Consider the following 16,480-nt stretch of genomic DNA (forward strand, 5'->3'; position numbering starts at 1 on the left):
TATTACTTTCCTCCATTTTATTTTGATTTTAGTATCACTTTTATTTGAAATCAGTCTTTTTAAATAGCCTTTCACATTATTTGTGTAAAAATTTGAATGACACTTTGGCTGAACGAACAATGCTGGGCTTTATTTCTCGGAAGTGAAGTGACATTGCAAAAGGTTTTTAAATAAGTTTTTTTTTTTTTTTTTGCAACCTTCACACAAAGTACCCTGGTTTCACAGTGCTGTACGAAGACTATTGCGTGAATATGACACGCGGATACTGAAGCGGAATATTTATGACAGATTTCCTCTGAAAAGTGTTTGTCTCAATACTTACTGAGCTCCCTACCTAGACAGCATTTTGAGCGTCATAAGAGCTCGATTTATTTTTGGCTATTATCGCCTCGTTACGAGCCGGTTGAGCTTAGCGTGTATGTATGTGCTGAGCTATACTTACAACGGGCCTGGTGTCCTACACTGTTGCCTAGGAAGGCATCTCAGAAGTTTTTGAGACAGCCGCCAACTTCCTCTTGGACAGTACAGCGCGAGCGTCTCACTGAGACTGAGACGCAGAAGCGCATAACTGATGGAGGAGCCCGTGTGAAGCGGCTTCAACCTTTCTACATCTCGGTCAACTAGCGAAATTTTGTGAATAAAGAAATATACTTTTCGTGTGGATTGCGACTGAAGTGGTAAGTTCGCTTAAAATATTTATTTGTATTATTATTTACATACTAAGGGTTGCTTTTTATTTAATTATGTTTTTTCTTCATCGTTTCTATTTTATCTCATAGTTTTTGTAGTTAAACGATTAAGACTTTTTGATTAAAACCCTATTCTTTAAAGCTGATTTTCTATTTTCGTTTTTTAAACGACGTTTCTAGCTTACATATGTACGTGAATAAAACAGTAGCCCTAATATTAACATTTAAAATTAATTTAATGTATGTCCTTAATGCTGTTTGTCATAAGCTACTCTTTATGGTTTTCCTGACTGCTTTTGTCGTTTATCTGTAAACTAGAATCTTATCTCCTCTGTTAATTTAGAAAGAGACAGAGAGATATATGTATCTGGTTCATTCAGACTCATATTTAATCAAATTATTTAGTTGGTTATTCTTTTGCTGAATTCTTTACTCGGATTAATTTCTAAAGTGTGACACAGTTACTGTGTCAAATCCAGTAGGTTACATGTTTTTATTTAAGCGCACCGGTCCTGTGTTTGAGGAACCCGCATGTTTCTTTGAAATAATATTATGCTTTAGCTTTAGTTATACTGGTACTTCCATAGTTCACTATAGTTTTACAGACCACAACAATATCAGAGTACACATTTAAATATTTTTCTTCCTCATTAGAGGATTCAAAAACACTCTTAACAGTTATATTTCAAGGTTTTCTATTGGCTGTTGGTCTGCTGAAGTCAGTAAGCTGTGGTGCTTTCTGACAGTTTGCACATACAGTATGTTTCTGGGAGAGAAAACAAATAACAATGAGAAAGTCCTGACAAGGAAGGTGGAATTGATACATCCCACATTTGCATGTGTGGTTAAATGAAAAGAGCTGTAGTTCTGAGTCTCCCTGTGCTCCTGCGGGAAAGGTGGCTCTGGGGCTTTGAGGGACAAAATCATCTTTGGATGGGATGGGCGACACTGTCGAAAGGCAAATCTGAATATTTCCTCCGGGTACGATCAGTTATCGGATTCTGAGTCGGAAGAAGGAAATGTACTTGTGATTAAGCCAGCAATTAAGCAGGTTGAGAGGAGACCAACTGAATGAAAGCTCGAAGAGCCATCAACTCCCTTGTGAAAAGAACTACACTTTAGCATACCTTTCATTAAAGTACTTATTACAGAAATAATATATATTTTTTTAAATGCAGTGCAAACAATGTTTTCAGACACTTATTTGCAAATAGAATGAAATGTAATTATAGTTTAAATTTATGTGCTATTAGTTGAACTTAAAAGGGTCATATGATGCGATTTTCCTAACTCTTTGAAGTGTTACAAGCTGTTTGTGAATAGATAAGATCCCTAAAGTTGCAAAGAGTAAAGTCTCAAACCCAAAGGGATATTCTTTATAAAAGTCAAGACTCGTCCACGCCCTGTTAAACCGCCTCGTTTAACCGCCCCCACATGTTTACATCACTGTGTGGGAAGATTTGCATAACACCGCCCAAATGTTCATGCAAAGAAAGAGGGCGTGATTTTCATTCACACTGTATATTGTTGCTGCCACCGCCGCCATGTCGTGGAGTCGCTGTGTGTTTCGTTGTGAAAGCGAAACTACTTTGTTGACCTTCCAAAAGGTCACAACTAGAAATCAGTGGTTAAGTTGTTTTTACAACACTGTTCCAGAACAGTTCAACCCAAATATTTAGTGTGCAGCACATTTTATGGAGGACTGTTTCCTGAACCTGGCAGAGTAGCCTACAATGCCGGCTGTTTCTATAAAGTTGGGCAATTCCAACTTTGCAAGGACAGTCTGGCGCTTCTGACTCACAGCCTGTAAGTATGTTTTCAGATTTAAAGAAATTGCCACTGATGATTCAAACACGAGTTTTGAGCAGCGTAAAGTAGCTGTTGTTGTTTTTCGTTTCTCCGTTCACAAATGCAGACAAATGGTTTTATGTTTACGCGGCACGAGACGCAACGCGATGCATAAAAAGACAGTATGAGTCATTATAATCAGTAATTATGTTCCTACTGGATGCAACAAATGCCTCATTTGTAATGGGTTTCATTGTTTTTGTCTCATTGTGCCGGGATACGGCATCACAGTATGTTAAGGGGCATAACATTTCCGTCACACGCTTGAGATATTCGCCAATCACAACGCACTGGATAGCTGGCCAATCAGAGCACACCTCGCTTCTCAGAATGATGAGCTTTGTAAAAATCGACGTGTTTCAGAAAGGCTGAGCATAGAGGAGCAACAATAATGTACAGTATGTGGATAATAATGTGGTTTTTGAACCTTAAACCGCATAAACACATTGCATTACACCAAATACACAAAATAATGTTCTTTTTAGCAACATCATATGACCCCTTTAAGAGTGTGTTTGAACCACTTGAGTAAAGAACTTAAATCTTTACATGTAATTTCATAATTCTGTTGTCTTTAAAACATGGTTAAAGTAGTGACAAGCATTTATGATAAACTAAAATTAAGAGCTTTAGTATAGTCCACAAATCGGAATAAGTGTACTTCTGCAGATCATAAACTTTTAATTTATGATTATTACACAGTGCACGTTTTAAAGTCTGATAAGAAGCATTGTCATGAAAGTGTACTCTATCTTAAGGGCCATTTTATTTCAGTATTATTATATTGTTTTCAAGCACAGTTTATTTAAAATACACTTCTAATATTTGAAGTATACTACAAGTGAACATTTCATCAAATTAAGTTCACTTCTTTTTCACAACGACCCTGGTCCCATTAAAGAGTCAACCAGTAAAACTTTATAAAGTAAATCATTTGAAATCAAAAGCAACCCAAAGCAATAACAAAAAAAAAAAACTTCAAATAAAGAGAAAGCAGAACATGGGTGAACAAGCTACAGGAAACAAGTAATGTGCCACATATTTCTCAGAATAATTGCATCTACTGTAGGGCGCAATTTTAGCAGTTCTTAAATTATATAATATAATTCAGTATTCAGCTGAACGCAGCTATATTGAATAGACTCTCCAGTGGCATTTCTACAATTTTATTCTTTATCCTGGATATCGTCAGGACAAACAGACTGGTCACTGATATGAAATATGGTGTTTTGGTTTTGGTTTTGTGTAGGGTCATGCACGGCCAGATCAAGTATGAAACAAAAAATGAACCTGCACCATAAGAGCACATTGCACTCACATGACAAGAGATGCAAGTTGAAGGTCTTTTGTTTTTTAACGATAGCCACAGAGAGGCCGAAGAGCTCAGAAACATACTGTTTCCACTCACCTCTCATTCAAAAGTGGGGGAAAAGTTGCTTTTTTCTTTCAACAGTCGACCAAGTAGGAATCTATTTGTGATGGGAGGCAGTTCTGCATGTTTCGGTTGATTAATTTCTGCTACGTTCTCAGAAAAGTGTTAGGGTGTTAAGGCTAGCTGATTTGAATCAACTTTGAACATTAAGCCTTAACCAACCACAGTTTCCACTGAGCAGCTTCCGTATGTGCATGTGTGAGCGAGTTAATGACAAAACCACAGGCGAAAGAGAACTGCAGCCTACAACGTGGAAGTCAGTATGAGAAACCGGTTATTTTGACTTTCACTACATTAATCGGTCAAGGTTACATTTCCCAAAAGAGCTATAAACCTAAGTAGATTGCAGCAACCAATGGCACCAAGGGTCTCTTCGATCTACATACTGTAGGCTTACAATGATTTTGGGAAATCATGTTTATTTATCTCTGACTCATAAATATTGGAAATACTAATTTGAAGTATCCTCTTACAACTCACCACTACAGTTAATCTGGTTGTACTTTAGGCCAAAACACGTGGCATTCAACATGGCATTTAATGCACTTGAGTCATGTATAGCACATTACAGCCATTTTTCCATCATAAACTGTACAATACATGTGAGCAACAAAAATAACCGTTGTTTAGTGGGAACTCAGAACAGCCCATGTATTGCATATTTATTTCTGGAGATGTTGTTCTGTTTTTACACAGACAAGGACAACCTGCATTAGTGTCTTCTGTTTTTAACCCTTCAGGCCTCAACATGGGCTGTGTGGGGACCAAACCGGAGCAGGATCCTATTGGCAAATCGATGGGCAACAGTGACAGCTTCAACCAGACACCACATTACACCAAAGACCCCACGTCCAAAGCTGTAAGTAGAAGCATTTTGGAGTTTCCAATCAAACTGAAAAGACATCTTTTGAGGATTATTCCTGAGCATGATTTCAGATGAAAAGTGCTGAGATGAGCTAAACCATCAGTATTGGTGGTTTCAGCACATATTATCACTTCAAATAGTGTGCTTCCACTTTCTCATAGACTGAGAGACAGAGTAGTCTCTAAAGTACAGCTGTACGATCATCTTGACTTTGCATATATATTAATATTATTGCATATATAATAAAATATATATACACACACACACGCGCGCTCGCACACATATATTTCTGTTAAGATTTACTTAATTTATTCTAATATGTATATTTGGTTTCATTTCAGCATTATTTCAGTTATACTGAAACTTAATTTTTTTAAATAGTTTTAGTTTTAGTAATGACCTTAAAAAGAGTTTGACATGTTTATTTGTTTAAACAGATATCCTTTATTTGAAAGCCTCAGACAGGTCTGTTTTTATGTTCAGAAAAGTGAACTAAAATGTCTAGTTTGGTGTTTTAAATACTGCACATATTTTTCCATCTACAGAACAAAAGCCTCTCCAACCCTACTTCTGGATCTGACGGTAAGTGAAATTTTCTTTGATGTCTAGCAAATAGGATTTCTAATAAATAGGATGTCTTGTTCAGAATGCTAGAGTATTGTAAAATATTAAAATACAACTCATATGGTTGACCTTGTGAGCAAGAGTAAAATCGTACAGCGATGTGTTTTTAAATGTGTCGTAAACATGAAAAAGTAGCTTGTTTTAAAGTTTAGTGGCGACCTCAATGTGTGCTGCAGCACATGCAGTGCATTACGCCAGCTATTATTGTATAAAAAGTATATGCTCACTTTAAAACCATTGTACCCTGTTGGAATTGTGGTACGTTCACTGCTTGGTATAATCGAAAAGCAAGTATTTCTGTGAACACTGTCATGTGACACCAGTGAATGTGTGATCACAGCTCTTGCACACTAAAGATGTAATTTGCCTTTAGGTTCAGAGAACATTGCCATAGCTCTGTATGACTATGAAGCTATGCATGAAGGCGACCTGGGCTTCAAGAAAGGAGAAAGACTCAGAATCCTTCAGGAGTAAGTAGACCTGTCATTCTGAATGAGGATTTAACATGCAGTATCTCACTTATTTGATTGATTGATTGATTGATTGATTGACTGACTGATTGACGTGTTAAGGTCAGGTGAATGGTGGAAAGCAGCATCTATCAGCACTGGTGAGGAGGGCTACATCCCCAGTAACTATGTTGCCAAGGATACTCTGGAAACTGAAGAGTGAGTAAATATAGTTTGTCCACATTTGGAGTGATATAATATAATATAATGTAATAATATTGTGCATATATATGTAATAATATTGTGTATATAATATAATATAATAATTAATATTAAGCAGCTCAGCTGTTTTTATATAGATAATAATAAGAAATGTCTCTTTAGCAACCAATCAGCATATTAGAATGATTTCTGAAGGATCATGTGACACTGAGTAATGATGCTGAAAATTCAGCTTTGCATCACAGGAATAAATTACATCTTAAAATATTTTCAATTAAAAAACAGTTCTTTTAAAATGTAAAAATATTTCACAATATTACTGTTTTTACTATATTTTTGATCAAATATGCATTAATTCATTAAGCATGGGTGACTTTTAAACGGTTATACGTTTTTAATGTAATTCTTAATCTATGTATGTATCTGTCTACAGTTGGTTTTTTAAAGGTGTCAGCAGAAAGGATGCAGAGAGACAGCTACTGGCATCTGGAAACAAAACAGGATCTTTCATGATCAGAGACAGTGAGACCACCATGGGTACGTTCAGCACAGTGTTAAAGCTGAAGGGTTGTAGACAAGGAGTTTGATAATGAAGAATTAGCAGTGCTAATTTTTTACATCTGAAACATTTTTACTTCAACTGCATATCTACCAGATCCTTATCTGCTCTTTAAAACACCTGTATCTCCCCCTCAGGAAGCTACTCTCTGTCTGTCAGAGACTGCGACCAAACAGGGGACACTGTGAAACATTATAAGATCCGTACGCTGGATAATGGCGGTTTCTATATTTCCCCACGTATCACCTTCAACACCCTGCAGGATCTGGTCAGCCACTACAAGAGTGAGTACAGAATGCAAAGATCTGGACATACTGTATTTCATCGGATAATACATATATTTTAAGTCATTAATGTTTGGTGAGAATTTTACCAACCTTTTTCATGAAGGATTGTTCACCACTCAGTTGGTTTAGAATTAACAAATTGTAAAAATGTACATCTATAGAGCAAAGCGATGGGTTGTGCCAGTCTCTCACTAATCCCTGTCTGAGTCCCAAACCTGAGAAACCTTGGGAGAAAGATGCCTGGGAGATCCCACGTGAGTCCCTCAAACTGGACAAACGTCTGGGAGCAGGCCAGTTTGGAGAGGTCTGGATGGGTAAGACACATTCTGCTTACTCTAAGAGTATTTCTAATGTGTCTATTTACTCAAAAAAAAAAGTTGTTGTGCAGCGTGGTTTGTTTAGTAGGATCTGAAAGAGTTTCTCAGCTTGTCCAGGATAAAATACAGAGCTAAAATGGATAGTTATGACGCTGAAAAGTCAGATTTGAAGTGTCCAAGCATTGTCAGTAAAATGCCTATGAACTATTAATATGCAAAGTATCTGTGTTGATTGGCACCAACTAACTGCCTATAGTGAGGTAATGATCTATATTACTTGGTAAAGGAATAGTTTATTATACAATATTACTATATATATTAAAAATGTTAAGAAAATATTATTAAAATGTTTTATTGTTGATTTATTTTTATCATATAAACTATATACTGTATATATATATATATATATATATATATATATATATATATATATATATATATATATATATATATATATATAATTGATTTATATATATATAGATTTATTATAATATTATAAATTAAATGTTTATGTTATATATATCATAAACATTACATTAATCATATTATGATAAGTGAGTAAGTGTGGTGTTTAAGTGTGGGGTTTAATATTGCTTTATTATCAGAAAATGCATGAGACAAAATGTAAGTAATTTATATATGAATCACAACGACACTGTTATTCAGTCACATATTACTATTACAGGAATAAATCTTTATTTTTTTTTAATTACAAACCTAAACAAAAACGCTGTACCCAGAAAAACTGACCTGATTTTGAACCTGATCTGAAAACCCAAGTTTTTCATGTCCTGTTACACTAATAATGATGTGTGATAGTGAAAATGAAGAATCCTAATGTTAACTCATCTCTGTTTGCTTCTCAGCAACATACAACAAGCACACAAAAGTGGCAGTGAAGACTATGAAGCCTGGCAGTATGTCCGTTGAAGCTTTCCTAATGGAGGCCAACTTAATGAAAACCCTCCAGCACGACAAACTTGTCCGTCTCAATGCTGTGGTCACCAAAGAGGAGCCCATATACATCATTACAGAGTTTATGGAGAAAGGTGCGTGTGACTCCAGACTCTAATGTGCAAAACATGGCTTTATACATCTTTGTTATTTATCTGTTTGTGTGCATGTGTTTTAAAGGGAGTTTACTGGACTTCATTAAAACCGATGAAGGGAATCGTGTCCAGTTGCCCAAACTGATTGACTTCTCAGCACAGGTGAGGTGGTTTGAAGGTCTCATTTGTTCAGCTAATGTGCTTTCCTCTTGCATATAAAGTCACACATTCCCTTGATGTGGATGACAGGTTTGTCTTTGTAGATTTTAATATTCAAATGTGATAACTGACAGACAGTAATATTTGTGTACAGAGGTGTGTGTGTGTGTGTGTGTGTGTGTGTGTGTGTGTGTGTGTGGTTCTTTAATGGGGGAGAGAGAGAGAGATGAGAGAGAGAGAGAGAGAGAGAAAGAGAAAGAGAGAGGGTAGAGTCCACTATAAAATCTAATGTTTTTACTTTTGTCACTGTTAATCCATGATAATAGCAGCTTGTTCTCTCCATTGTGCTAATGATTCCTTAAAATAGTGAAATATACGCTTATGGTCAAAAGTAATTATTGTTTAAATTTTAAATGTTAATAATTTAAATTTTGTATGTTTTAATATATGTATCAACGATTAAGGTTTGAAACTGTTTTTAACATAAGAAATAATAATAAATGTTTCTTGAGCATCAAATCAGCAAATTAGAATTATTTCTAAGGATCATGTGACAGTGAAGACTGGAGTAATAATGCTGAAAATTCAGCTTTGCATCACAGGAATAAATTACATTTTAAATATATTCAAACAGACAACAGCTATTTGAAATTGTAAGAATATCCACAATATTACATTTTTACTGTATTTTTGATCAAATAAATGCAGCTGAGCATAAGAGACCTAGAGAGGATTAGAAACGGCTTGCAAAACTTAAACAAAACACAAAAAAACATATTTATTCCAAATTTTTGACCACCAGTATGCATTCAGAATCAGGTAATATGGAAGTTATGAGAAATATTAGGTAAATATGAAATACTGTCACTGATGTTTCATTCAAGTGAGGATTTTGAATATTAAAGTGTGTTTGACGGTTGCAAAAAAGGGTGGTGCGATGAGTTGGGTTGGGGAGAGGAGAGATGAATGCGATTGATTAAGAAGGATGTTGTTGTTGTGTGATTGATGATAGGATTATTAAAAAAACACACATGCACACACACACCATTATAGCTTATTATGCTCTCATGCTCTTGCTCTCAGTGATACAAACCCATTATAGGTACATTATTAAATGTAACTAAAATATGATTCCTTTTCCTGACTTTAGATAGCAGAAGGCATGGCTTACATTGAGCAGAGAAACTACATTCACAGAGACCTTCGTGCTGCCAACATCCTGGTCAACAAGAGTTTAGTGTGTAAGATCGCTGATTTTGGACTGGCCCGTATCATAGAGGACAACGAATACACTGCCAGAGAAGGTTAGTCTGATAAACAGCCAACAATAATGTAGAGAATCCGAGTTAATGTAAGTTGGTAAACTGTGGATAAATACATGTTTCTTTATAGGTTATTGTCAGCGGAAGTCATGTTAATATTTGTTTTGTGACCTCAGGTGCAAAGTTCCCCATAAAATGGACAGCTCCAGAGGCCATAAACTATGGTTCCTTCACCATTAAATCAGATGTCTGGTCCTTTGGCATTCTGCTCACTGAAATCATTAGCTATGGTCGCACACCATATCCAGGTTAGTGGTCACCACAGTGCACTCTGAATATGTGAAATGGGTCATTCTCTGGAAACTGTGGCATTTGAACCTACCTTTTTGTATGATTTCTGAACTCTTTTTAATTTATTTAACTCTGTTTTCAAGTATTTTACATTGCAAAACTTAACAAGTTAAATTAAATCAAATTTAATCAAATTTGAAAATTTAAATCATCTCAAAATTTAAATCAAAATCATTATAATCACTGCCTTATCCATCATTTAGGTAAAAAAAAAATATCTTAGTAATGTGAATTTCTACTAAAAGTCTGCAAAAAGTAAATTTCTTGACATTAAATTAAACTTTAAACTTTACTCAGCTACTCAGTGTAGCTAAAACATAACTTCAAAAAAAAATATTAAAATATAAGACACATCAAATAAACCTAAACAATTCTTATAATTAACTACTAGCAATAACAAATTCTAGTTACTGTTTCAGTTCTTTTTAGTTGAGTTCACATAAACGCAGTTTATGTGAACTGTTCAAAAGTTTGGGGTTGGTAAAATTTTGAAAGACATCTCTCATGCTCACCAAGGCTTCAATTATTTGATCAAATAAATTATAAACAGTAACTTTGTGAAATATCATTACAATTTAAAATAACAGTTTTTTATATATTTTGAAATGTTATTTATTCCAGTGATGCAAAGCTGAATTTTCAGCATCATTGCTCCAGTCTTCAGTGTCACATGATCCTTCAGAAATCATTCTAATATGCTGATTTGCTGCTCAAGAAACATTTCTTATTAATATCAATGTTGGAAACAGTTGTGTTGCTACTTTTGTGGAAACCATGAAACATTTTTGGCAGCATTCTTTAATGAATAGAAAATAAATAGAAAAATAGAAATCAATTTAATGCATCCTTGTTGAATAACGCTATCAATGTCTTACCAACCTCAAACTTTTGAACGGTATTACATTTAATACATTTCTCTTTTCAGTTCTACAGTGTATTTTTTCTTCTTTGGTTTTCATATGAATAGCAGCTAATTTGCATGTGTCTATTCATCATCATTACATTCATAGAATAACAAAATCTCGGTTTAATGCTGTTATATTGTGACATTTCCCTTTTAAAAATAATAGTTAGATATTTCCGTCATCATATTTGAGGGAAAAACCTAATAAAATTAAATCAAACAGAAGTAAGTTTCAGTCTTTATCGTATCTGGTGCAGTAATATTAGCTATGGTCTTGGTATATTGAGTCTGAAATGAGAAAATATAATTTTTCAATATACTTAACTAAATTTGTACTAACAGCAGATGCTCAAACTGTTTACGGTGTGTTTAGGTATGACAAATCCAGAGGTGATCCGTGCTCTGGAGAGAGGTTACCGTATGCAGCGTCTGGACTCCTGCCCTCAAGAGCTCTATGACATCATGCTGGAATGCTGGAAGAACAAGCCAGAGGACAGGCCCACCTTTGAGTACCTGCAGAGTGTACTGGAGGACTTTTACACTGCCACGGAGAGCCAGTATCAGCAACAGCCTTGAGACACACACACACACACACACACACACTTTGACATGACTTTGATCTTGCATAAATCCCTCGTTATCAGGAACTCTCAAAGAAATGTACACATAACTTATCCATGCCAACCTGTTGACTTTATACATATGTAGTGAAATCAAGTGTGAAAAGTTATAGTGTGTTATTTAATGACTTGTAATTGAATACAATTTCAAATACAATTTCAATCTCAGTAATAGCAGTTTTATTTTTATCATGCAGAGCCCTTTGCCTTACACTGAGTGTTGCACAATAGAAGCTATATAAAGATATAATTTTATTCTAAAAACTCACAATATAGTCTTTTACTCTTCTAACTTCTCTGATGTATTTGTACAGACCTGATGACAGATGTATTTTAGAGCCAATCATATGTGTATGTGAATTGTGATTGAGAGTACACATAAGAGCATTAAAATAAATTGTATAGTTTGATTGCTTATGAGAAGATTATTTCTAAAACTTCAACCTACATTAGGTTTCAAAGACGTTAATGTGGATTATAAAATGTATATTTGCTCAGAAAACAAATCAATTTAAAATCATTGCATTTAAAAAAAAAAAAAAAAAAAAAAAACATCTGTACCTAAGGTAGTTATAAATATTTCTTGAAGTCTCTGTGTGTTGTTATTTTATGCTACTGTAAATGTATTAGATTTTTATCACCTTTTCAGATTTTTAGGTTTGGTACTTTCAAAACCTCAAACTATTGCTCAGTGGATATGTATCATTCGATATGTGTGTATCTTTATGAATTTTTGTGCAATAATAGTAAAGGATTTATGTGACATTCGTTTTTTCTAATTCCCTGCAATCATATTGAGGCTTTATTAACTTTAATTGTGGCTTCAGTAAAACATGATGTTGATTATGCAGCTGATTGTCAGTACAGTTTTCTATGATGTAAAGTATTTTCCAAAGAGTTACCTGTATGTAGTGTGTATGTATGTTGTTACAATTGGTCTATAAAACAAATAAATTAATTTTAATTTTGAGTAGTGTTCAGGAAAAAATCTCATTCACACTCATTCTCATAATAGTGCTACAAACTAGTTAAATTATTTTATTGATGCATTTATTAAACCATGTAAATTACCACATTATTAAGACATAACTAACACTATTGATAGCAATATAAATATTTATACAGTGGGTACAGCACATTTTGTTGCTTTGCAGCCTGAAATGAAGAAGGACATAGTTTTTGTTTTATCCAGCTGTATTCACTCAGTGCAACTTATAACATCCTAGTGAAAGATATAACCCCCCCCCCCCAAAAAAAAAAAAAAAAAACTAGGCACACAAAATCATTTTTCACCAGTCCTTGTGTGTATGTGACAAGCAAACAAGCAAGAAAATTTATTTATAAAGCACATTTACAAGCAACAGATGTTGCCCCAAAGTGCTTTGCAATGAAAAGAATCACCAATAAAAGAAAGAAAAGACATTACCAATTAAAGAAAATTTATTTATAAAGCACATTTACAAGCAACAGATGTTGTGAAAGTTTTTAAATAAGACTTAAAGGTGGCAACTGATGAAGCTGACCTCACATGAAATGGAAGACTATTCGAAAGTTTGGGACGTACCACAGAAAAAGCACAATCTCCTTTCAATTTAAAATGACTACACCGGAAACAAACAGGAGAATTTTGAAGTCAATTCTGAATTTAACAGGAAGCCATGTAAAGATACCAGTAAAGAGGTAATGTGGTTCCTCTTTCTGGTTCCCATCAAAAACCTCGCGGCTGCATTCTGCACTAGCTGCAGGTGGCCCAACACTGTCTGAGGGAGACCAATATATAATGAATTGCAATAATCTAACCAGACAAAATAACAGAATGAACCACAATTTCCAAATGTTTAAAAAATGTTTAATTTTGGCAATTGATCTCAAAATAAAAAAGCTACCTTTAACAATGACTGTGTATTAAAAATCAGTGATGCATTGAAAAATTACCCCTAGACTCTCAACATGATCCTTAAGATCATTGGCATAACAATGGCAAGAAATAATATATTTCTGAAGAAATGGTACCCAAAGGAAGCACATACAAAGAGAACAGCAACAGCCCCAAAATCGATCCCTGAGGAACTCCACACAGTAAAGGAGCCGATATGGAAGAGAATTCTCCTAACTTCACTGCAACTGTCCTGTCCATTAAATATGATGCAAACCACTGAAGGGCTGTGCCCTGGACACCAAACCAACACTCCAGGTGATTTAGAAGAATCTTATGGTCAATCGTATCAAAAGCAGCACTTCAATCTAACAAAACTTAAACAACCTGTGTCATTAGTAACCTTAAGTAGAGCAGATTCAGTGCTATGTAAGTTTCTAAAGCCAGACTGGAATGTATTTAAAATACTAGAGGTATTCAAATATGAAAAAATAAACAAATTGTGAGTAAACCACTTTCTCTAAAATCTTGAAAATAAAGGGCAATTTAAAAATAGGTCTAAAATTATTACATACTGTGTGATCCAGATAAGGTACAACAATATCACTAATACTCCACAAATGTGGCATGCATGGGAGTCGCAAGAAAAAAGCCACTCCTCAAGAAAGGCCACATGCATTCACGAATGAACTTGGCCAAAACACACCTTGAAGATTCTGAGGCAGATGAGACTAAAACTGAATTATTTGGCCTCAACAAAGTCTGGTGGAAATCCAATACAGCTTACCATCCAAAATAACTATTTCCTACAGTAAAGCATGGAGGTGGAGGTAATATCCTGTTATGAGGGTGTTTCTCTGCAGCAGGGACTGGAGCACTTGTCAGCAGAGGTGGAAAGTAACGAATTACATTTACTCGCGTTACTGTAATTGAGTAGCTTTTTTGTGTACTTCTACTTTTTAAAGTAATTTTTTAAATTTGTAATTTTACTTTTACTTAAGTATATTTAGTTTGAAGTATTTTACTTCGCTACATTTTAAAACACATTAATTACTGAGTAAAAAAAAAAAATCCCTCGCTGGAAACCACTGCAGTAAATAATGGGCAGGGGGCAAACTGGCGCTAAAATCAGAAGAGAGATGCAGACGGACAAAACAGGCGTTATGGTGCAGACACCGCTGAAAACGAAACCCCGTCATATTCTGAAGTTGAACTCGAAGGAAATGAAGTGAACCCCTGGCCATATTTATGCTCTATTATGCAGTGTAAGCTGTGCTTGCCTAGGGAGACCAAACTAGCAGTTTATAAATTCTTGACATCAACCCTTCGCAAGCATGTAGCGGTAAGCTAAATAATTGCATCGCTGCATTGGTGGTTAAAATGAAGCTTTGACATTTTAGCAAGAGGTATTGCACAAATTAGCCAAAAAGACAGTGGTGCGGGGTGTGCGATATATATCGTTTGCGATAATATCATAATTGTTGTTTTAATGATGTGGGCGAGCATTTATAGTGCGTTCTTTCACTGTGTGATTCAGTCTTGTAAAATGCATTTAGAATGATGACAAAATTGAAGATATAGGGGCAGAAGATTTACATATTTATATCATTTCATATAGTAAATCAAAATCACACAAAGAATGCCGGCTTTTTTCATGATTATATATATATATATATTATATATATATATATATATATATATATATATATATATATATATATATATATATTTTTTTTTTACAATAGGTTAGTAAACAAGTTAATTTAGAGACCTGCGTTTTATACACCATATTGCCTGTTTTTGCTCTATTTTTACAACGAAATAATAATTCCAAACACAGCCACCATAGCACAGTTTTGCGTCTCTGAACAACATGACAGTGTTTCGTTCCTGAATGAATCAATCGTTTAAATGATTCGGTTCAATCGCAATGACTCACTTATTAACAGTGATTTGCTGACACATACTGGCCATTTTAATTTCACATTTAAAGTATCTTTTGATTTTTTTTTTTTTTTTTTTTATAATTAATTTCTTATAATTTCAAATGAGTATTCAACATTTTATGTCTTTGTATATCAAAACATTATTCATGCATTTGTAACTGCAGGTTAAATGCATTCTTGTCCTGCATTAAACAGTGTGTAAATACATCTAAATGCCACTTCCAATGAAGCTTCTGCATTTGGTCTGCATTGAAAAGATGAGTTTGTTGATACTGATTTGCCTGGTAACAGCTCAAATGTCTTATTATTCTAAATAACTGATTCCTTTAATTAAAAACAACTAGTTTGAGATTAATAGGCCTATCCCAGGGGTGTCAAACTCAGTTTCTGGAGGGCCATAGCCCTACAGAGTTTAGTTCTAACCCTGCTCCAGCAAACATATCATGTAGTTTTCAAATAAGCCTAAATGGTTAAAATAGCTGGATCAGGTGTGTTTAATTAAGGTTATATCTAAACTGTGCAGGACTGTGGCCCTCCAGGAACTGAGTTTGACACCCTTGGCCTGTCCCATTTTTGCCTCCCTCCCACTGTTAAAATGTAACTAAGTAACTTTTACTCTGAGTAAATTTTAAATGAGCTACTTTTTACTTTTAATTGAGTAGATTTTTAGACCGGTACTTTTACTTGTACTTAAGTAAAATTTTATTAATGTAATGGTACTTTTACTTGAGTAGAATATTTTTGTACTCTTTCCACCTCTGCTTGTCAGGATAGAAGGAAAAATGGATGGGGCAAAATACCGTTAAATTCTTGAGGAAAATCTGCTGCCCTTTGTCAGAAAGTTGTCAAAGGGAAGAAGGTTTCCTTTCCAACATGACAATGACCCAAAGCACAGAGCAAAACTGAGCACACAGTGGTTGCATGGCCTCGTCAGAGCCCAGACTTAAACCCCACTGAAAATCTGTGGAATGACTTGAAGACTGCAGTCCACAAACACTCACCATCAAACTGAACTGAACTT

At 34.7% G+C, this 16,480-nt stretch overlaps 2 protein-coding genes across 2 annotated transcripts in view; both read left to right on the top strand.

The window, feature by feature from the left end:
- Nucleotides 1-16,480, top strand: part of LOC109050245 (sterile alpha motif domain-containing protein 10-like) — an 890,290-nt gene that overhangs the window by 380,726 nt on the left and 493,084 nt on the right. The window lies entirely within an intron of this gene.
- LOC109066820 (tyrosine-protein kinase HCK) lies at nucleotides 240-12,607 on the top strand. The gene is made up of 13 exons (XM_042712746.1): nucleotides 240-677; nucleotides 4,710-4,828; nucleotides 5,380-5,416; nucleotides 5,832-5,928; nucleotides 6,031-6,126; nucleotides 6,563-6,666; nucleotides 6,826-6,972; nucleotides 7,137-7,289; nucleotides 8,159-8,341; nucleotides 8,427-8,503; nucleotides 9,651-9,804; nucleotides 9,939-10,070; nucleotides 11,391-12,607. The coding sequence occupies exons 2-13, from the start codon at nucleotides 4,718-4,720 to the stop codon at nucleotides 11,591-11,593; spliced, it is 1,494 nt and encodes a 497-aa protein (XP_042568680.1). The 5' UTR covers nucleotides 240-677; nucleotides 4,710-4,717; the 3' UTR covers nucleotides 11,594-12,607.

This window comes from Cyprinus carpio, chromosome A23 (assembly GCF_018340385.1).
Source record: "Cyprinus carpio isolate SPL01 chromosome A23, ASM1834038v1, whole genome shotgun sequence".
Taxonomy (NCBI): Eukaryota; Metazoa; Chordata; class Actinopteri; order Cypriniformes; family Cyprinidae; genus Cyprinus; species Cyprinus carpio.

What these genes read in the sequence shown, in the direction of transcription:
- LOC109066820 (XM_042712746.1), top strand. Translation starts at nt 4,718, where the DNA reads ATGGGCTGTGTGGGGACCAAACCGGAGCAGGATCCTATTGGCAAATCG. An exon ending in AAGACCCCACGTCCAAAGCT is followed by an intron (nt 4,829 to 5,379) that starts GTAAGTAGAAGC and finishes TTCCATCTACAG; the next exon opens with AACAAAAGCCTCTCCAACCC. An exon ending in CCCTACTTCTGGATCTGACG is followed by an intron (nt 5,417 to 5,831) that starts GTAAGTGAAATT and finishes ATTTGCCTTTAG; the next exon opens with GTTCAGAGAACATTGCCATA.